A 23,271-nucleotide genomic window follows, 5' to 3' on the forward strand; every position below is an offset into this window, starting at 1 on the left:
GACCATATCTTGACAGTCAGGGCCATCATCGAGGAGGGCAGATCTAATGGGAGACGGATCTATTGTAGCTTTGTGGACTTTTGCAAAGCATTTGACACAGTACCCAGAGCTAGATTGATGCGCAGACTACAAGAGATGGAGTACCCACAGAGCTCATTTGGGGGATCATGGCATTGTATAGATCAGTAGTAGGGCATGTACGCACCCCTGAGGGACTATCTACACCGGTTCACTCCACTATTGGGGTGAAGCAGGGTTGCCTGCTCTCTCCTACTCTATTCGGTATGTATGTGGATGAGGTTTCTGACTACATCGAGAGCGATGGTGATAGAGGTGCACAGCTGGTAGGGACATGGATTCCACTTTTGTTATATGCTGATGATATATCATATTGTGTTGATCTCCGAATCCCCGGAGGGGATGCAACGTCAACTTGGATGCTTTGCATAGGTTTGCCCACGAAAGTGGTTTGTCTATCAACCTTGGTAAAACCAAGGTTATGGTGTTTAATACCACCCCATAGTGGATCAGGAGGTCAGCACCTACATTCACACATGGCCAGGAGACTGTGGAGTACACAGATGCTTACACTTACCTTGGAGTGGTTTTTAGTGGACCTGCATTCTCACTCAGGAGAGCAGCAGAGACCAGATTGACTAGAGCCCATGCAACATTGGGTAGATTGGAGAGGATGTGTTCGCAGGTTCGGTTTCTGGAGCCTCGGACGAAGCTCTGGTTCTGTGACACCTTGGTGGCTTCTGCATTGGTCTATGGAGCTGAGATATGGGGACCTTCATTGGATCATCACGGGAGGTCAGGTCGCATTGATGGATGGGGGAGCATGGAGAATCCTCTCGTCTCTATGATCTCAGAGCCAAGGCATCAGTACCACGTGCCATTATCCGAGCAGAGCCCCACTAGTGGTTGAGGCGCTCACCAGATCAGTCTCCTTCATACACCGCATGTGGGAACTTCCTAGAGACAGATATGCTCGCATTGCACTTTAGTCCTCTCGACAGTTAGCCATGCAAGGAGATACAACATGCTGGTATGGGGAGATGACATCATGGTTTCAGGCGCATGGGTTCAACATAGACAGGTTGCCACCCTTCCAGTACTCATTGGATGCACCATCTCTCACTCTTACACAGTCTGAGATCACCAGGCTCATCCGCCAAGACCTGACCCAGCTAGACACCAGGAGGACATGGATACAGCCAGCACAGGAGCCGTGCACGAAGATGGCTTTCTACACAGAGCATCTTCTCCAGCTTACGGAGGATGGTTTTGTGACGAGACCCAGATACATGGACATCCACTTGTCTCATGGGATACGATGTGCTATTGGCCAGTTACGCATATCTTCTCACCAGCTGCGGATTGAGACTGGGAGATACGGCGGAGTACTAGCAGAGGCCAGGACATGCCCCTTGTGTGACATGGAGCCTGAGACAGAGTTGCACTACACATGCCGCTGCCCCGTCTACTACGAGATACGAGGCCGCTTCCATTGCTTGTTCAGAGAGGGTTTTGGACCGATACGAGGATCAGAGATGCCTGGGTTTGTTCTTGCTCGAGCTGCGCAGACACAGAGATAGCCTGATGAGTGGAGAGGCTAGCCAGTCTCAGAGACGGATCACAGATTTCTTTAGAGCAGACACTGGACAGCTGCAGGAGCTACTACCACAGCAGTGCTCACTTTCGTCTCACCCCAGAGGCACATTGATGGACCGAGCGATTGAGCTGGGGAAATCGAGGCGTCCACGACTGCGGAGGACTACACAGCATCGACGGAGGCTCCATCAGAAGATTCGGAGCACTCTGGCCAGGCATGCACGACGCCCGGTCAGACTACTGACCATGGAGGAGATTGATGAGATCCGCCAATGCCCGATGCTAGATCTCCTGTGATTTAGCTATCCCAGCCAGCTGTCCATTTTGCGTAGTTCACATCGACCAGTCTAGGATCCCATAGTATTTTTCTTTTGTTTTGTTATGTTGGTACTTTGTTACTCTGACTTTGTATCAGATCCACCGCATTGTAACTTTCTGGTCTCATAGGTTACTTTGGCCTTTTGAAGACGTTAATATAACATTTCATTTCATTTCATCTCTCTCTCTCTCTCATTCGTCAGGACCTGATCCAGCTCGACACCAGGAGGACATGGATAGAGCCGCCTCAGGAGTTGAGCACGAAGATGGCTTTCTATAGAGAGCATCTTCTCCACCTCACAGGAGATGGGTTTGTGATTCGACCCAGCTACATGGACACACATATGTCTCATGGTTTGCGTTGTGCCATTGGTCAGATACGCACATCCTCACATCAGCTCGAGATTGAGACTGGTAGATTCAGAGGGATACCAGCAGACAGCAGGATATGCCGATTATGCCAGAGAGAGCCAGAGACAGAGTTGCACTACATATGTCATTGCACAATGTTCTATGAGATACGGGGGCGTTTCCACTGCTTATTCAGAGAGGGTTTTGGTCCTCTATCTAGGGTCATGAGTTATGAGGATCAGAGATGTCTTGGACTATATCTACTTGAGTTACACAGGTATAGAGACACTTTACTGGGGAGAGCTAGAGAGAGGCAGTCCCAAAGACACATTACAGATTTCTTTTCACTAGATATGGGACAGCCAGAGGAGCAGCCACCACTGCAGAGCTCGTCCCACACTCATTCGACCACTACTGGCACTCTCATCGACCGAGCATTGGAGCTACAGAGATACAGACGACCGCGACTGAGGAGAGGAGCTACACAGCATCGACGGAGACTACAACAGAAGATTCGAGCCATACTCTCTCGACATCCAGAGTGCAGATGAGGATGGATCCTCACCATTTCTTCCATCTTTGTTTCACACACTGTTACATCCAGTTTACCGGGTACCTATTGTATCAGCTGCTACACCCACGTAGTTTTAGATTGTAGTAGTAGTAGTAGTATTTTGTTCCACTTCTAGTTCTTTTCTAGTTCTTTTGTACCCAGACATGGTATTAGATTCACTATTTTGTAACTGATTGGTCTCATAGGTCATTTTGGCCTTTTGAAGACGTTAATATAACATTTCATTTCATTTCTCTCTCTCTCTCTCTCTCTCTCTCTCTCTCTCTCTCTCTCTCTCTCTCTCTCTCTCTCTCTCTCTCTGCTGTTTCATTTGTCTTTCCGATAGACGGATGACATACACACCATGTACATTTGATTTGTCTCATAGGCCGATTTCGGCCTGACATAGACGTTAAAAATCTTTCTTTCTTTCTTTCTTTTCTCTCTGATCCTCGTTCCAGTTCCGGATCAGCTTCAGATTCATTTCCTTAGTGTTTTAGTGTTTTTAGTCTTAGTTCTTTGTACTTTCTGTTCTTAGACATGGTATCAAATTCACCAATTGTAACTTTTTTGGTCTCATAGGTCATTTTGGCCTCTCGAAGACGTTAATATAACATTTCATTTCATTTCTCTCTCTCTCTCTCTCTCTCTCTCTCTCTCTCTCTCTCTCTCTTTGTTTTGTACTGTTGCTAGGTTATTTTGTTACTCTGACTTTGTATCAGATCCACCACTTTGTAACTTTCGGGTCTCATAGGTCATTGTGGCCTTTTGAAGACATTAATATAACATTTCATTTCTCTCTCTCTCTCTCTCTCTATCCAAAATGAAGATGAGGATGGATTCTAGCAGTAGTTTCTAGTTCTTTTGTACCCAGACATGGTATTAGATTCACCATTTGTAATAGACTGGTCTCATAGGTCATTTTGGCCTTTTGAAGACGTTAATATAACATTTCATTTCATTTCATTCCTCTCTGTCTCGCGCGCGCCAGGTAGGTTTCATGAGGGGTTTTTCTTCTCTTGATCATATATTGACACTCAGAGCTGTTATTGAGGAAAGCATATCACATGATCAGAGAATTTATTGTACTTTTTGTGGATTTTCGCAGCATTTGATATGGTTCCCAAAGCATCGATTGATGCAAAGATTATAGGAGATGGGAGTACCCACAGAGTTGATCTGGGAAGTCATGGCTTTATACAGGACAGTTGTAGGGCTGGTTCGTACTCCCGAGGGGTTCTCTCAGCATATTCACTCCAGTGAAACAGGGATGCCCACTCTCCCCTACTTGTTTGGTTTGTATGTAGATAAGGTTGCAGATTACCTTGAGAGGGATTGAGAGGGGAAATGAGAAAGGAGCACAGCTAGTAGGGACATGGATTTCATTACTAGTGTATGCAGATGATATTAAGTTGATCTCAGTTGGATGCATTTGCACACATTTGCTAGTGATAGCGGCTTGTCGTTGAACCTTGGCAAGACCAAAGCTATGGTGTTCAACACCACAGCACAGTGGGTCAGGCAATGTGCGCGGACCTTCACATATGGTCAGCAGACAGTTGAGTATACATACACATACACTCACTTCGGAGTTGTCTTCAGTGGTCGAGTGTTTTCCTTGAGGAGAGCAACAGAGACCAGACTGACGAGAGAGCAAATGTATCTTTGGGGAGGATGTATTCGTAGACTCAGTTTCAGGAACCTCGAACAAAGCTCCGACTATTTGACACATTGGTTACTTAAGCTATGCTCTATGGGGTGCAGATATGTGGACCATCCATAGACCATCATAGCCGAGCTGGCAATACTGATGGATGGAGATGTATGATGTATGTAGAGGCCTCTAGTCTCTATGATTTCTTGAAAGATTAGGGTCAAGGCCTTTGTACCACATGAGATTATTCGTGTAGAGCTTGCTGCTTCCCCGCTGGTCATAACATGATAGCGGCACTTACCAGATCCATCTCTTTTATACACAGTATCTGGGATCTCCCCAAAGATAAATATGCTCGCCTAGCTTTGGAGTCTTTACCTCACAGGGAGACACATCTTGTTGGTATGCACAAATGAAATCTTGGTTTCAGCTACATGCTTTTAGTATGGACAGACTACCCACCTTCAAGTACTCCCTTGATGCACCCTCCTTGTCCCTCGCACGGACCGAGATAATGGGATTGCCTGCCTCATCAGACAGGATTTGATTCAACTAAACACTGAGAGGACATGGATAGAGCCGATACGAGATCTTGGCATGTGGATTGATTTCTACAGACAGCATATTCTCCGGCTCACGAGTCACAGAGGATGGATTTATGATCGGACCTGCCTATATGGACACTCATTTATCCCATGAGATACGATGTGCTATTGGTCAGATGTGTACATCATCGCACCAGCTTGAGAGTGAGACTGGTAGATTTAGGAGAGTACCAGCAGAGGCCAGGATTTTCTAGTTGTCATATAGAGCCAGCGACAGAGTTACATCACATATGTCGTTGTCCCGTGTGCTATGAGATATGAGGCCGCTTTCTCTGTCTATTCAGAGAGGACTTTGGACCATTGGCTAGAGATATCAGGATCAGAGATGCCTCGGGTTGTTTTTGCTAGAGCTTTCCGCAAGAGATTAGATAGTGGGAGACATTCAAAGAGGGAAATGGGAAATCACCAATTTCTTTAGAGCAAAGACTCAGTAGTCAGATGAGCAAGCTTCACAACAGACTTCAAAGTCTACCTTTACCAGAGGTATATTGATTGATAGAGCCATTGAGCTTGTGAGAGCTAGACGCCCACGTCTACGAGGGCCACCATGACATCAACGGAAGCTCCATCAGAGGATCAAGGCTATTCTAGCACGGCATGGGAGACGTCCAGTACGACTATTTACCAACGCAGACATCGACGATATTCTTCAGCGACCGTTGCAATACATCCTCGGACAACGTCCGATGCCGGACATCCTCGGACACTGATGTTCATTTTAGCTTTAGCTTTTATTTTACTTCATTTTATTTTGCACCCAGACATTGTATTAGATCCACCACGATTGTATCAGTTTGATCTCATAGGTCATTTTGGCCTTTTGAAGACGTTTAATATAACATTGTATTTCATTTATTTTCCTCTCTTTTCCTCGTGCTCCCGTGTCACCACACCTTTGGCTGCACTAACATTGTATCAGAGCCTAGTGGTTTGGGAGAGCGTGAAGGGCTGATCAGGCTGCAGATTTTCAGCTAGCAGGAGGGTGACTTGTGGTTATGTTTTTGTCATGGAGACCACCCCCACATCTGCATCCTGTAGTGGGAGGGGACTTGCCTTGGAATGCTTTGATTTTGTCATTTGTTCGAGTTTATCCTACGGCACGTGGTGCCCTACTTGCTGCACTCTTCATTATCCCTACAAGATGGATAAGGGAGCTACTGCTTCTCAGCTGTACCGTACGTACTGAATCCGTTCTGTACACTACTGAATCAGCTGTACCGCACGTATTGAATCCGTACCATACACTACATAGCTCATGTATAGCTGGGCATAGCCACAAAACAGCCCTCACTCCCTAATCTGCTTATGGAAGATATTGGAGCCCCATTTGGACAAAAGGTGAAATTAGTAACAAAACAAGGCTTAGATAAGGAAAGATTACCCAAAAGGCCATATTATTGATATTCTTCCTAGGAGTTCGGTTCAGAATAAGCCAGCGTATAGCCTTGTATGGTTTAGGTATGTATTCTTTTGGAGCAACTAAGTTTAATGAAATGGCACAGGTATTATACTAGGATGGAGGCATGATTGGGATGTGTGAAGAGATTTTTACTTGTGTATGAGTCAAAGTTATCCAGGGTTTGGATTATATTTCAATCCCATTTTATAGTTTCTAATGTCAGAGTTTTTTGTACATGCAATGATTTAAAAGAGTTTTTAGTATGATGACTGCATGATGTTGTAAGGCAAGTCGATTGCTAAGGGCTTGTTGAGGAATTATGGTCCTGTAGAGGTCCATCATTACTGAATTATGTTATGCAAGAGGCTTTCTTTCTTCATATGTTGGTGACATTTTTCTCTTTTTGCATTTTGAATTTGGAAGGCACCCAATGTATGTTATGAAAGTTGCAATCACATTCTATTGTCATGTTGAAGACTTTGTTCACATCTTTATTTAATTGTAGGTTCCAGTGTCCCAGATTAGAAATTTCTCTATAATTGCCCATATTGACCATGGCAAGTCAACATTGGCAGATAAGCTTCTTCAAACAACCGGTACCGTGAGTGATAGAGAAATGAAGCAGCAGTTTCTGGATAATATGGATCTTGAAAGAGAGAGAGGGATTACCATCAAGCTGCAGGTACCTCCCTCCCAGAGCATTTATTTGGACCTTCATTTCTTATTTTATTTAAGTAACTGTATTCTTCCTATCCATTGTCGTTAGCTGAGGTTTCCACTGATTTATTGAAACCAGAATTTACTGATTCATTGATACCAGATTTTTTTTTGTTTTTTGTTTTTTTGTACAATTGCATGATTTTGAGCTGTAAGATCATGAAGTTCCTTATTTTTCAACCTTGGGAAAGCAGTAATGCTCATGAGAATGATGTTAAATTTTTACAAAATTCTATGTAACAATTAGCTTTCATCTCTTACAGGCAGCACGAATGCGATATGTAACGAAGGATGGGGTTCCATACTGTTTGAACTTGATTGACACGCCAGGTCATGTTGACTTTTCTTATGAGGTTTGCCTCTTATCTTTCCTGCCACTTTTGACTTGTATCTAGCACCAATAAGCTCTCTCTCTTCATATAATTTGGGGATTTCATTCTCTGCGCATGTATCCTAATTTTGATGTCTACAGGACATCATGATTTTGTACCCCCGCCTTTTTCCCCCCCTTAACGGCTTATTCTTCACGCTGCTGTCTTGGTGTCTGTGAGCCCTGCTTGGGGGCTGCCATGGGTTGTTGACTCTTTAGGCTATTATGCCATCTCTACCTGTTGCTTAGCCTGACGCACCCTGCGCACCTCGTCCCTGCCACCTGCACACTCTGGCCGCCGCCACCAAGATCTGTCAATGCACATGCCCCAAAAATCCTCCTGAACACTCCCCCCCCCGCGTGTGCAGCAACAGGGTCTGACCCCATCCACTTCTGCACCCTCTGTCAGTTGACCAGCAGATTTCCCTCTTCATTTTTCAACATAAGAAGGGAGCGGTGGGCAAGGACCAGATGTGAGCAATGTCAACACCCACACCATCGCTAAGTACCTACATATAAAGGATGGCACCGACACTGACACCGACACCATTGCTAAGTGCGGCGAACTACATAGAAAGCTCCTAGAAGTCATCGACAACATGGAAAGATGCCTCCTGGTGTAGAAGGAGAGAAGCACTTTTGGAGACCTCTCCTGAGAAGGGTTGCAGGTGATTGGAGACAAAATTGGATGGTAAGAGACATGTATATGGGAAATGCGAAGAAGTTGAAGGAGGCTATGGCCATTACAAGAGAGGAAGAAGATGAGAAAATCAAGGTTACCAAATGAGAACGTGGCAGACTGATGATGTGGCTGCTCAAGACATTGCACTTGACGTGGCACGCAGATGCGATTTGGGCATCATCTTGAAGAGCTTGGGGAGAGCTATCTAAAAGGCACACATCACTGCATGCCGGGTGTTGCAAATAGATCCTGACTGCACGTGTCAAACTTTCGGGATGAGATGAGCATACCCACACTTCCCACTTGCATTATTCACATTCTAGAAAGCTTGAAATCTCACTCTAGAGGAAAAACAAGCCACTTGGCACCACATCCAAGGCTCCGACATCCTGCCCAGGTATGTGCATATGTGCGATTGCCGACATGCAAACACGACTATTTACTATGTGTACATTGTCCACCATATCAGAAACTCAATACCCAGTTGGAAAGGCTTCCAAATGCATGTATGTACACATGTCCATGCATATACACACTACTGTGTACATGCCAAAAGTTGTTTATCATCATTGCCCAACTAGAGTCCCAAATAAGAGGTCGCAAATCTGTTTGAGAAAGGCCAGAAATGCACTCTCACGTTGGGGTTGCTCTCTATAGAGCACCCATTTCGTAAATTTCCTCAAGGGCCTTCAAAAGAACAATTAAGGGCAGTTGGAACATCATCTTGTCTCTCTTCTCTCTTTGAGAAGTTTTTACCAACATGCTAGTCCTTCTCGTTATATAGTAAACAAATACTGCAAAGGGCGCTCGGTTTTACAGACAATGCTCTGTAGATGGGAACTTCACCCCTGCTGTTGAGATGTTTGTCTCTTTTGAATGTTTCTTTCGTTGAAAAATCAAAGTGGGTGCTCAAGCGTAGCATTCATGCCCAAAAATGAATGGAAGCTGACATTTTGAGATCAAATAATGTAGAGAGTGCCTCTATATCAGCAAAATGGATACAGATTATAGATAGGATTCTCGAGACAAGCTGACCTTTTCAGCTGTGCAAGGCAAGTGGAAAGGATATCGTATCCAGGAATGTTCATACAAAAGAGGTAAGAGTCCAATAACACATGCGTGGAGATGTTTCACTTGGTAACGAGATGTAGAGATAGGAGAGGATTTACACAGAGATACGGATAAGCTAAGCTTACCAATAATCCTCCACTTAAGCTTACCTTACGCCAGCGAGGGTTCTATAAGAAATAGACTCGTAGAGTGCCTCCCCTTAGTGGGTGTACACTTCCCATTCAAAGGCTGTAGGTGCTGAGACATCTAGCCAAGCAAACGATAAAAAAGGGATACAGAATTTTGGAGTATGTCTCCATCAGCCTCAGAGCAGAATTTACTTGCGTGGGCTTTTTTGACACCTTGTGTGTGCATGCATGGGCGCGCGTGTGTGTGTCGGTGTACTGAAAGAATCCCTAGCGGTCCACTTTTAGAACCCATCAACATTGATATCAGCAATTTTTTTAATCTTGTTTTATTATCCTTCTTTTGTGCATGCAACAAGGCCCCCTCTTTCAATTATCTCTTATCATTCACAATTGTTTGGCCGGCAAAAAAGTGTTTCTACAATCTAAAATTTGCTTATATTAAGATATGCTAATTTTTTTAATGCCACAAAAGCCAATCCAGTTTCTTTGCTACAGGTTTCTCGCTCACTGGCTGCGTGTGAGGGTGCCCTTCTGGTTGTTGATGCTTCTCAGGTATGTTGAGGATTGTTTCTGTGCGAGCGTGTTTATGCATGTGCGCGGACATGTATCTTAGTGAGTGCGCGAGTGTGTCTCCTCCCCCTCTTTTCGTTCTTGTTACATGTGAATACTTAGTCATTTATTTGTAGCACACCCATTCCGCTTCCTATCTGAAAGATTTGAAAGGCTCAATTTTTTCCTTCCTAAGATATGTGGCACACATACGTACATCTCATGCTTATTGTGCGGGGCCTCCCACAAAGACAACACCACATGGTTCTATTTAAATTTTATGTCACTTGCTATGAGGATGATCACAGGCTTGCTCAGGGTTTCAAGATAGGTTGGCGAATGAGACTAAGAGGGCAGCAGGCATACTCTGAGAGCTAAAAAGCTTATGGTAGAAGGAGAGAGTTTCTCAGAAGCAGTTTCTATGTGATCAGCGGAATATACAACCATTGTTTCTTGAGAGAAGTTGTTGGCTCACATAGGGGAGTGATAGAGTACCCAGAGATGTCTGGTCCTTTTTCTCACACGGATCCATTGGTGGTGTAACTGTGGCTGCAATAGCATCGGATTCAACTCCGGATTCAACACCAACAGAGAACTATTCAGTTGAGTGTCATTACAGACCATACAGTCATTCACAGACGGGCCATTTGACCATTTCTCTAGAATTGGATATGAGAGCTCAAGCATGTTGTTTGCCTTGCATACGAGGACATGTGTGCTGCAATTGGATCTAGAGGCCATAATGAGATACAAACTAGATGTTTGGTGCAAAGAATAGAGGCTTGCCGTCACCTCTCTATGGCTTTATCTTGAGAGAGGAAATCTCCCCATTGATGTTTCCTACACCCAGAATTCTCTCAAGGAAGGGCATCCTGATCTTGCGAGCAGAGCATAATTGTACATTTATTCTATGGCTTGCTAGAGGCAGTATGCATATACACAGGTTATGGGTGATGGACATGATACCTTATGCTGTTGGATGCCTGTATCACATGAAGATTTGAGCGAAGGGGCAAATATCCTCGTATGTTAGTTTAGGCGGGACGGGAGGCACCTTAGCGAATGCGACTTTGGTTCTATTTGATTGTCTTGCTGTACTTATGTTCCCCTCTTTTTGACTTCCTCTTCTCCCTTAGCTGAAAGATCTAACTTCTTTCTTCATGGTTTAAGCAAAAGTTTGACATCGTGTGGCACACTATGACAAGTAGTAATGTCTTTATTTGCCACATAGCCAATGTGGATTTGACAGTTTTAATGCTCCTTAACTTTGATGAACCACAACAGTTACGTTTCCATTTTTTTTGATTTACCGCGTATCTCTCGTACGAGTTGACAATGGTAAGATGTGGCCAATTAGCATTGGGAACCCCACCGGTAAACACCAAATTGTCTTCCCTGCACAATTTTTAGAGCTGAAATTTGCTTAGAAGCCTCCTTTGTCATGCGGAGTCTCATATTTATGGCGAGCTTTGGGTACCTTGACAAAAGGCGCTGCCAGAATGGCGTGCAATGCTCACAGAGTGGCTTCATGATGAGGTGCAAACACTGGAGAAATGATTTTGATTCAATGTTCAGAGTTATAATTTTCAAAGCGCCACTTTGAAGTGGTCAATAAGCATGAGACGAATATGTATCTCGATATGTATAAAGACGGCCGTTCTGTTTTGGAAGCTTGAAACATAGCTCTTGAAATTATCATTGACAATTTGAGCAGGTCAGATATAAATGCATGCACCACATATTTATCCCCCTGATGGGAATGTGGAGTGAAATACATTTGAGCTTGTGAATATCATTGTTTGGGATGCTATGAAGACTGTATCTATAGGTGGCTGCTAGTATAATGCAATGTTCCTTGAAAGATTACATTGAGGAAGGTGTGGTTGTACGTCTTGAATGAGGAAAAATGTGCAAACGTGGTCGCAGAAAATATAGGCCCAAGACTTGAGACTGTCTTCTTATAGTAAATTTATGTAGAAGGCATGGGGACTTCTGGCAACTCACATGTACATAGCTCATAAAGTGAAGGAGAAAGTGGTTTGAGTCCCTTATCTTGCATGCAAGTCACTCTAGTGAGGAAGGTTCAAGTAGTTCAAAAAATTTTGTTTACTAATTGGAAGGAGAAATTAATGGAGTCCCTTGTCTTGCAAGCAAATCATTCTGTTGTTGACGAAGGTTCAGTGGTGCAGACATAGGGTATAGGATGGGTTTTGAAATTGTGGCTCCGAAAACATTGTGCGTTAAGGAGGCTATGGAATGCATGAAGGCAAAATTATGTAGGTATAAATGGGTTCAAATTTTTTTAGTAAGGTTGAGCATAAGGTTTACATGGTGCATTATTATGTGTAAATGGTAGAGGTTATACGAGATGTGGAGCAGGTGTTTCGATTGTTAAGAGTATCACTCAGGGTTATGGGAAAGGGGAAACAGGAACAGACATGGCAAAAATGAAGTTTTGGATAGGAATGAAGGGGGTGGAAACGGTAACAGAAACGGAAATGGGATACATAAAAAAAATGGAGTTTCAGTTGACTGTGGTATTGGCTTTTCCTGCTTCACTTTGCACATTGTTCCATTTGTATGGCGTATTGTTTTCCCCGTCTGGCCATCCATTTTTGCATGGTATGTAGGATTATTAGGTGATTTTAGGTCCCTTACATGCTAACTTACCTTCCCTGCTCCTCCCACCGTGGGGTGGCAGGCTGGCAGCCCATTGAATGGGCAACTGGAACCTTGGTGGCTGCCCATAATGGGAAACCTCGTTCCCAATGTCCCACATGTTGGTGTCACTTCGGACTGGGGTGTTTTTTGGCCTTCTTGTATCGCATTTTTGGAGAACCTGTATTCATATTGGAACATAATCACATATGTTTTTGTAATGACAGCTTTGCTCCTGGTCATGTGACTATGGACGTCCTTAACTTGTATGTTATGACTCTTTAGGAATCATACTTGATTGTTACTATGCATGAATGTATCAGCAGAACCACCCCCACCAAGCACCTTCTGTGAGTCTCTCTTTGGCTTTGCTTTATGAATATTTTAGTTTTGAGATCTCCTCCTTGATGCAGGGTGTAGAAGCACAGACTCTTGCCAATGTTTACCTTGCTTTGGAAAATAATTTGGAAATAATACCGGTGAGTTGGAAGCTTTTCTGAAATGTTGGTTATTAGTTCCATAGTCTTAAGAATAAGTAGAGGAGAAGGCTCACTCTATGACCATTATAATAGACTTACAGGTACAAAGTTGCCAAAAAAGATTCAGAATTTATATGATTGTTTTCTCCTAGTCAACTTGGGATCAATATTTGTGGTATTCTGGCTGAAGCTTTGACCACTTTATGTTAAAGAGACACACATGGTTCTTCCAATATTTCAAATCAACAATTTTACTAGGGTACATTTGGTGAGCACCAAGAAAGTGAAGGGGCTATGAGCCATCCATCGATGCCAAAACACCACTCTTGAAGCTAGCTGGGGAAATAGATGAGGGTTTCCAAACAGGCTACCTAAGCGAGTAGCAATGGAACATGGTGATCCGTCATTGGCCTGGTTGTGTGGCAATGTGTTCTTCAAATCTCTGATGACTCGTTGCATTAGTACTGTTGGAATCCTGTACTATGACTCAAAGAATACAAACTGTACTCTTTACTCAGAATGTGGCATGTTAGGGCTGTCAGCAGGTGCAAAAGGATCATGCTAAACTTATTTGTTTAGGTACCTTTGCAGGGGTACAAGAAGAACCAAGCCCTGCTATTAGTAGTGAAAGAGCTCCTCCAGTTGAGTTACCATGTTAATGTCACCTGCGCCTCAATTGTAAATGGCCTCTGGTAATGATGAAAACATTGTCTCTTGAACGCTGACCTGTTATGGGGAGCGTGATGGCTTCAAAGCTTGAAGCCACTATTGCGACAGATCTTTGGAATAGATTATTTTGCTGGTTTTCCTCATCCTGTTGGATGAATTCTGTTCTTATCTAGTGAGTTTCTCAAGTAGTCAAATTAAGCTCCTGCACAGCCAGTCGTACTAGCCTCTGTAGCCTCTACGCTCAAGAGACATTGATGCATGGGCTGCTCTAATGACCATGCAACTTTGCAGGCTAAGGGCTTAAGACTAGCAGCTAGTAGTCGTCTAGGCAGGGATGAGCTTGTCGATTAGTTTTTCTTTGAGGATGGTGTCAATTCACCTAGTTGAATATTTTCAATTGATTCTTGGCCACAATGGATTATTGACAGGTCAATGAGCACTCAACTGGAGGCTCTTTTTGGGATACGTAAGGGGGCAGGCTGCTGCCATTAATTTATCCATCAGAGCAGTGCTCTTGCAAGCAGTTTTGCATGGTCTAGTTGTCCCCCGGGGTAAGGTGATACCTTGCATACAAATTTTGTTCTAGCACAGTTTGCAGCTCTACTGGCTCAAAGGATGTTCGGTGATTGCGCTGGATCAACGCAAAGTGTAAGAAGGCCCAGTATGATGTTATAAACCACATAGAGACAAATGCATGCGATTGGTCATACAGTCTCGACAAGGAGGGATAGACATGTAGTACCCCATGCTTCCAAGAAGACAAGCTTGCTGCTGCCCTGGGGTGGTGGTCACTCCCATTTGACAGGAAGGGCCTGTTCAAAACCCAGAGGACTTGTGCGAATCAATTCTGGGCCAAGAAGCCATAAAAAGTGTTTAATCGTCAAAAGAAATTGAGGTTCTAAATGGAACTAAGGAAATGTAAGTATGTCATTGGCAAACTCCAGACGCATTACCTAGTCTCCTGTAAAGATTGATGTATAAGATTAGATCTGTCATGTCAAAGCTGAGGAATAGCCTTCACCAAGAAAAGAAACAGAAGGGGTGAACCTTGATGGACGAATTTCTCTAATGATGTTCGCTTTGATTAATCAGAACCCAGCTATTGATCTGTGAATCACAGAGGAGCATGAGGGTGAGGTGGTGAATGGACAAAAGGGGAGGAAGGGAGATGCCAGGTCGAGCGAAGCAAAGCATGCCTGGGGTGGTTTGTTCAAAAGCAAGCGCTCTAGTGATTGTGAAGATAACACTGCATTAAACTGAACAAACAAAAAAGTGGAGGGAAGAGCTGGGTGTGGGATGCCCTTGCACAAGAGACGTGCTGGTTTTGAACCACCACTATTAGTGCCTCTGAGTGGGTATTTACACTCAATCACGATATGCAACTTCTTCTCCCTAAAGTGAGTGCCTAAAACTATATGTCTGAGTGCTTGACAACCAACTCAATGGGTAAGCTCCTACCAACTCTTGCTGGGTAGGGTGTTTGTGCCCTTCATTGATATTTGATTAGTTGCATTTGCAGGTGCTCAATAAAATTGATCTTCCAGGGGCTGATGCAGAACGAGTTCGTAGCGAAATTGAAGAGGTTAGAGTTCTGGCACTCAACAAGTCTGAAGCCCTTTAGATATTGAAAGGCTCTTGCTGTTGTGAAATTTTGAAGCCTGATTTTTAATGTACTGCAGATTGTAGGGCTTGATTGTTCTGACGCCATTCTTTGCTCTGCTAAGGTATTTTCATGATTGATCTACAAAAGTTGTAGGAGTTTGATATTGTAGAGCAGATGTATGTGAGATTGCTGCCACTCTTTCTTTATTTGGACTCTCAATCTCATACCCTCTTTTTTGAATGGATTCAAAGAATTGTTTAAAGCATTAGCCAGGAAAGTTTCTATTATGTCTCAGAGCGTTTAAAGATTAACCACACGAAGATTCTAAATATATCTGAAATATTACCTTCTCCTATTCTCAATGCCTAGGAGAAAGTGCTTCTTTAATGGAAAACACGAAACCGTTTGGTGCAGGAGATCGCAGACATTGGTTATCTGGTGTTAACTGTTGTCTTCTCCATTTGTCTTGTTTTGATTTTGCATGAGCATTTAGAATTGTGATTCCATCCGCCTTCTATGCTTTTGCCTTGTTTTCTCACGAGTTTTTCATACTGTTCTCATCTGTCAGGAAGGCATTGGTATACGGGAAATTTTAGAGTCCATCGTGACAAAAATTCCAGCACCTAAAGACACCTCTACAAATCCTTTGAGAGCCTTGATTTTTGACAGGTATATCAATTGAAAACTATATAATCTGTATGTAGAATCTTGATCCTTGGTCATCATTTCATGAAGTAAATCTGCTCTTCATATGAAATATGTGACAATTCTGGATTTATAATTGAAAAGTTTGATGGTGCATGTGTGCATGCACAGTTGTGTGGGTATGTATCTTGGGACGCAGGGATCAGTTCCCGCTAATCCCCATCTTTTCATATCCTGGTGTTTTCTAGTTAGCGCTACTTATCACCATCTTTCAGCCTTCTCTACTATTTGTTTACCAATATCGATTACATACTTGACTTTTTAACTTTTTATTTTTTCGGGCTGGAGCCAGCAAGCTGGCAAGGGGGAAAGAGCCTCCAGCTGCTGGCAAGCTGGCTGGGTAGGAAGCAAGTTTCCAGCTTGGGGGAGTAAAAAGTCTTTTCATGCCATGTCCCCTTGTTAGTCACACTACGTGGTGGTGACGTCAAGGAATCACTGGGGGGGCGGCGAAAGGGGGGGGGGGGGGAGTTCCCCTACGCAGTGATGCACTTAAGAACCAAGGCCAAGAGGGACGTATGCTTGTTGCTCCTAGACCTCACTTGATACTCCGGGATTCTCACCTGGTAAAAAAAGGCCCCGTCTAGCGGATGGACTGCCATGGCCAAGGTGGGCGTCGGTGCACTATCAGTGTTCAGATAATAAATAGCTGTCTGCGAAGCTGTTGACTATCCATTGTGTCAGGGGGTGGGGGAGATAGATTTGAACAAAAAAAAGAAAGGAAGAAATGGAGATTATGTGAACTTCTTTTATAGGTGAAATGACTTATGAGACAAATATTTATACAACATTACCGTGTCTCTCTAGATATGAGAATAAACTAAATCATCAACCATTTTCTGGAGAGATGGGTGGATCCTATATTCTAGCTATGCTTGTGGGAATTCAGTAGATCTGATATACAAGGCTTAAGGGTAAAACTAGTTGTATGATACAAGATATGAGAGTAGGGAGGTAATTTGTGAAAGGGTATACATGTGAGAATGTCATCTAGCCCCAGCTGGTATCATGTGTTAGATGCTGGGTATCATACATCTTGATACAAGCAAGATAGCTCCCAGGCTGTGCACATTCAACTCAAGGCATTTCAGCTTATCTGTGCATGCAAGGATAGGATTAGTCTTTCTTGCACATTGAGGCTTTCCTTGCAACCCTTGATTCTCATTTTAGGTTTTAGCTTGTATTATTGATTAAGAGTTCTGTCTTTTGCCTTGTGTTTGTGTTGTTTTCTTGAGTGTGTAATGAAGTAATTTAGTCTTTGTGCTGCCTTTGTCCTTGTTAAATGTATCTTCAGATCTGAGTTCTTGTACAAAGTTCCATTCAGCTTTTCAAGTACCTGTTGCTTTGCTTTAGGATGAGTTTAGACTCTCCTAAACACATCAAGCGTTTACCATTTTCTATGCATTATATTGGGGGCCTCGTACTCCCTTAATTGGTAGGTCAAGTGAAGGATGGGGTTCAGTGTTTGTGCTTTCTGAGTGTTCTGGAAGGTATTAGTTAGATAAAGCTCAAAGGATTCAAGCAATAGCTGTCTCAGCTTTGATTCCTTTTTCTTTGCAGTTACTATGATGCTTATCGAGGAGTGATTGTCTACTTTCGAGTGGTTGATGGAAGCATCAAAAAGCATGACAAGATTCTTTTTATGGCAAGTGATAAGGTATGTTCATTGTTTAAGAAATCTGAAACTTGCAAATTTATGAGTAGCATTAACAGTACGAAACTTCAGGAAATGCTTTACTGCAGTGGTGTACTGTTAGGTATCAAAGGCCATGTAAGGGCATTTCTGTTTACCATCTGTATGAAGTTATTTCATTAAGATTGCTATAGTTTCTAGCTTTGATCATGGGATCAGGGTTGGTGCCACCATCAACGTCTTTTTCAGTAATATAAATGCTTTGCCACCACCAACATCTTCTTCTGCCTCCCCATTCATACACTGCGTCTTTTCCAGCCAATTTTGTAAGTGGGATTCACACAGGAGCAAGATATCTGAGAAACCTGTTATACCATTTGACTTGTTCCAAGAACCTCAACAATTGGTTCACAGTCTTTAATGCAGGTGCCTTCAAGATCACTTCCACCTCTGTTGGAGATATGGACATATACCTTCTTCAGATTGGATGTGTCCCAGAAGAACTTCCTTTTTTATTGCAAAGGCACACCTTGCAAGCTTCAGGGATAGCCTACTTTTCCTGCATTTCTGAAAACATAATCCCAAATGCCCTATCTTCTGATTTTCTGCCTATATAGGTTCGCGCGGTGTTTTCTTGTCTTTTATCCGAAACAGTGGGACAACTTGAATGGTGCTAGGACTAAGAATGGGATTTACCTGAACACAGCTATGCTTAGGCTGTCTTTTGAGCCATTTCAACAGCTAGCACAAGAGGGGGATATTGCACGTCGGTGTTCCCATTTATGTATGATTCAATTTGCATGCTTTCTAATGGTTCAGCTACCACCTTTGAAGTACTCTGTTGAGCCTCTTTGAACACATGACATTCTGAAGAGGCGTACAATCATTATGCATGATGTAGCTAGGTTGGATGTGGAGAAGACTTGGCCATTACCTACAGAGGAGTTGGGAACAAACTTGAGCTTGGCACATATCATATTGCCATCTTAACAAGGATGATTTCAGCTCTTATCCTAGATATATAATTACACATATGTGGCATGGCTCTAATCTTGGTCGTTACCCATAATGATGACTGCAAGGTCAACATGAACTTTTAACGGAGCATTTATCAAGGGCTGCTCTTTTGAGCTAACAAAGAAATTGTTGTTGGTGGATTTGTTGAAAAGTGCAACAAATGTCGTGTATGCCATAGTTAGGTTTTGCCACGGTTTGTGTTGTTACATTACCTTCTTTGTTTGCAGTTCATCCCCTTGGCTAATTTGCATCCATGATGTACTACAAACGATATGTAATAACAATGACAAATTGTGACTGGCTCACTCTCTCTTGTGCGGGATTGTCAAGTAAAGTTTGTGACTGTTCTCTTGCAGTCAAAATGTGCATATGCGACTACAAGTATTTCTCAAATTCATGGTGTAACGGGATGGGCACCACGTGCCAACAGAAGAGAACAGAGTGAACAATTTTAAACACTTCAAATAACAACTGAACTGAAAGAGATGCACGAGACACGAGACACGGAGTGCGGAGTTCCACCCCAAGAAAGCACCGGCCCCAATTGTGGATTAAACTCATAAGTGAACATAGTGTGTGTGTGTGTGTTTATGTCGAGGAGAGAGATTGGCTATGCTATGACCCATGAGAAAAAACATAAGTAGGCGAAGCGTAACCTACAATGCTGCATAAGCTACACTGCAACATAAGCTACAATCAGAAGAAAACATAAGTAGGCGAAGCATAACCTACAATGCTCATTGCAAAAAGACTGAATGCATCTAGAACTCTTATCTGTCCTTGTAGCTCTCATCTTGTGAGTTCCCACCCTCATCTGTAAACTCCTCCTCTTCCTCGTCATCATCATCGAACTCAAAAACTTTGGTAGCAACCGAGCAATGACGTCCCAACATGGCTGGAGGATGGCTGACCACTTGTAGAAGGTGCATGAATCTCCATAGGCTCCAAAGTATCATCTATCTTTGCAATGGCCTCTTGCGATTCCTGCAAGGCAAGCAAGCACTCTTCATCCTTTTCATTGTTAAGCATCTTTAGTGTGACCTTCATTCTCTCATATCCTCTCTCTTTGTATAAACTAGAGAAAATGTGCTCCAATTCCTTTCACATGGAGAGGCGCATGTACCTTGGGATAGCACTTTGATCGCACTAGCTTGTAACTTGGGTGTGCTTGCCCCAAAAGTTTCCTACCACTCCACACCCTCTTGTAATCTTTTCTCCTCTTTTGCAAGGGGCCTAGCAAATATACCATTTTCAAGCTTGTACTTGTCCCATTCATCAATGAGGACACCTCGCAAGTCTAAGTCGCCCTTAGAGTATCTCTACAAGAACGTCACCCATCCCTCATGCACCTCAGGATCAATATCTTGACCTCTTCCTTTCCACACTGGATGCAAGATATATCCCACAACATGCAAATGGTGTGTGCATCATCTTCCATCTACCAATGGATAACTCCCTGATTTCATTCACTTTCATGGCATCTATACCTATCATCTTTTCCAATTGCTCAACCATACGATTGGTAAGCTCGTACTAAGGCCCGTTCTGGTGCCTTCCCTGTTACCCAACAAGATCTTTAAAATGTGTGCACATATATTCACAATTAGCCTTGCCTCTTGCCAAAAAGAGAGAGAAATCACAAGATCCGACACCTTCATCGCCAAGGGAGTGCTTGAGCACTTTATCCTCACAAATTTGCCGTCGACCATAAGCTTGCAAAGACCTTGCATACATCTTTCATCAAAGAGATTTTGTAGCATAATAAAGCAGTATGCAAACCGTATAGTTGCTTGCTTCACCAAATCCTTCTTGCTAAAATTTCTAAATGGTGCCAAGATTGTGGATTTTCTTGTGACAAATGTTACAATTGTCGATGCTTGGCCAAGAACTTTTGCAACTTCAGTAGCTTTCCAATGTCCTCAAAGAAGAGGTCCAAGCATTGACACACACATCTAGTGTAGAAGATTGTCACAAGTTAGTGACGTGGCACAGGTGTTCTAAGGGGTTAGGATTGAAAACCGTAACCGTGATCACTTTGGAACCTTGGCAGGGGGACCTAAATCCCAATTAAAGAGAACCTAAGAGAATTGATGACGTGGTGGCAGATTCCGTAAATCACGGAAGCATGCTGATGTGGCAGGTGCGTATGGACACCTGGAAAACGCTCTGACGTGGCAATTGTACGGATGTATGTCTGCGTTTTACAGAAAACAGTCCCATGGATGGGGGCTTTTGAAACTGAAGCTTTTAGAGGTCATGCTTTACATGGCTGTTGCTTTTAGGTCAAGGGCCTTTAAATTGATTGCCAGGGCCTCTCTCTTAGGCAGATTAACTTGGGAGCACTGCACAGAGAGGACTTCAGACATTGTACCTTGTGAAGCATCAATAAGAAGGAAATACCGAAAGGGGCGCTAGTCTTCGGGGCCAGTGCATTTGGAAGCGGAACTCTGCCGCTTCGTGTCGACACTTCTCTCTCTCTATATTCGAGTTCAGTTCAGTTGTTTGCAGTTTTCTCACGTGTGTTGTTGTAGAATCTCGTTTGGAGTGTCCAAGCTTGTTAGAAAGATTGTTGGCCACTCTTGCTTAATCAATTCCTTGGCACGCGCGCACACACACACACACGCATGCGTGCGCGCGCGCGTACACACACACACATTTCTTTTTGGAAATCTGATTTGATTAATTTACCTGTGGGAAACCTCAAAGCGAGGAAAACCCACCAAAAAGATCTGATACAAAGGGAAGAACACAAAAGTGTTTTGTGATGTGAAAGTGCTAAAAGCAAACATAGAAGAGTTGCAAGATTTCCAGGGATGTCCCCAATGTCAAAGGCAAAATGTAACGATTGCCTCAGCAAAATCTTGAACGATGGAAAAGGGTTTGTATCATGCCGGTGAAACATGCGGAGATTGCGACAATGCCACAGAGACCATAACGACCAAAATCTGACCCATGCGAAGAAGATGGCAAATCGCTAGAGGAAAGTCGGTAGAATGCCAAAAGGCCAGAATCGTTTGTGGAAAATTGCTGAGGGAAATCGAAGGTACATACTAGCATAAACGCGGTGAAGGAAAGCCCTTGTGTAGCGACCCTCCCAAAGCAGATGTCTGACAGTCTCATCAGCAGCAGAGCAACTGACGCAACGAGAGGAGCTAATGCGAACTCCCAGCAAACAACTCTAAAGAAACAGACGCTCCTTAAGAGGCAAGCGAGACTTCCAGATTGCAGTAAGAGCCTGTCTCCACCATTGATCAGATTTGTGCAAATCCCATAGCGCATTGCAATGACTAGCCCGCCAAGAGTCTTGCATGAGAGAAGCATAGATATGGTGAGAAGAAATCGCCTCGAAATGAGTGTCCCATAAATTCGAGTTGTGCATACGACATCCACTGGCCAGCGGCGGAATGGGGAGGAAAACATCCAGGCTTCCAGCATATGCCGAAGCAGGCTCCAAATCTGATGATAATGCAGGCCCAACCCGAAGCGTGCTGCCGCTCGAGAAAAAGCAAGCAAATTCCTAGATAAATCCACCACATCATCCATCGTGCATATGCCACGACCAGAAAGGAAGTAGGCTTGACGAGGTGACCTATCAACCAAGGTAAAAGAGAACACCCTACTCCAATGGATGCTTTCCAAACGCAACAAATTCCCATCTGCTTGCTGCTTGCCATGCCAAGAGAGATGATCCGTAACGACTTTCCAAGCGGAGAGCAAGCCAGAGGTGATCGAGCAACCATAAATATTACCGACCATCTTGCCAAACACAATCTCCCAAACGGAAGTTTGCCAATGACCAAAAGTAGGAGTGGTAACATGCCGACATAGATCAGCAATCATAATTCTCCATGGCTGAGACTGCAGTGCAAGAGTAGGCCATAACATAGCCTTCCTTGCCAATGCATGGCGACGAAGGTCCAAAATATTCAGCCCCCCAAGACGCTTTGGAGTGCAAAGTTTCTCCATTGCTAACAAACGGAGGCCTTTTTTATGTGAACTAGTGCGCCATAAGTGAGATACAATGCTAGACATAAGCAATGAGAGGTCGGAGTGAGGCCAGTGTAACAACGGCAAGTAAAACTGAACATACGCCATCATGATACTTTGCAGAATACGAAGTCGAACATGTAGTGGCCATGTAGACAGTTTCCAATAGTGCAATTTAACATTCAATTGTTGCATGACCCAATCAATTTGCTGAGTATTAGTGACCTGCTAGCCGATGGGATATCCTAAGTGCGTGACCACCACATGCGGATCAAGAATCTCGCTAGGCCACAAAAGAAGATGCCAGTCACAAACAGCAAGAGGCAAGAGTTTAGCTTTCCGAAAGTTAACCTTAAGGCTTGCTGCCAGGCCAAATGTATCCAATGCTTGCATAATTTCACGCACATCGTCTTGGTTATTGCGGGGCATGAACAACGAGTCATCAGCATAGGCCTGGCCTGTGACGTCTTTTCCATTGGGTAATTTCAGCCCATGAAGACGACCAAGCGAAG

At 43.6% G+C, this 23,271-nt stretch overlaps 1 protein-coding gene across 5 annotated transcripts in view; it reads left to right on the plus strand.

The window, feature by feature from the left end:
- LOC147427467 (Small GTP-binding protein) overlaps positions 1–23,271 on the plus strand; it is a 93,800-nt gene that overhangs the window by 27,715 nt on the left and 42,814 nt on the right. For 4 of the 5 annotated variants that reach the window (XR_015185945.1, XM_086496457.1, XM_086496459.1 and 1 more), the window contains exons 2-9: positions 7,000–7,176; positions 7,475–7,564; positions 9,958–10,014; positions 13,083–13,148; positions 15,337–15,399; positions 15,497–15,541; positions 15,989–16,089; positions 17,683–17,779. Coding sequence is in view for 4 of the 5 variants with exons in the window: in XM_086496457.1 (XP_086352583.1) it covers positions 7,000–7,176; positions 7,475–7,564; positions 9,958–10,014; positions 13,083–13,148; positions 15,337–15,399; positions 15,497–15,541; positions 15,989–16,089; positions 17,683–17,779 (696 nt within the window). In the remaining variant the exon portion in view is untranslated. The remainder of the gene's footprint in view (positions 1–6,999; positions 7,177–7,474; positions 7,565–9,957; positions 10,015–13,082; positions 13,149–15,336; positions 15,400–15,496; positions 15,542–15,988; positions 16,090–17,682; positions 17,780–23,271) is intronic. The other variant, XM_086496458.1, reaches the window with a different exon arrangement.

The sequence above is a fragment of the Adiantum capillus-veneris genome, chromosome 23 (genome assembly GCF_014529385.1).
Source record: "Adiantum capillus-veneris isolate H3 chromosome 23, ASM1452938v2, whole genome shotgun sequence".
Taxonomy (NCBI): Eukaryota; Viridiplantae; Streptophyta; class Polypodiopsida; order Polypodiales; family Pteridaceae; genus Adiantum; species Adiantum capillus-veneris.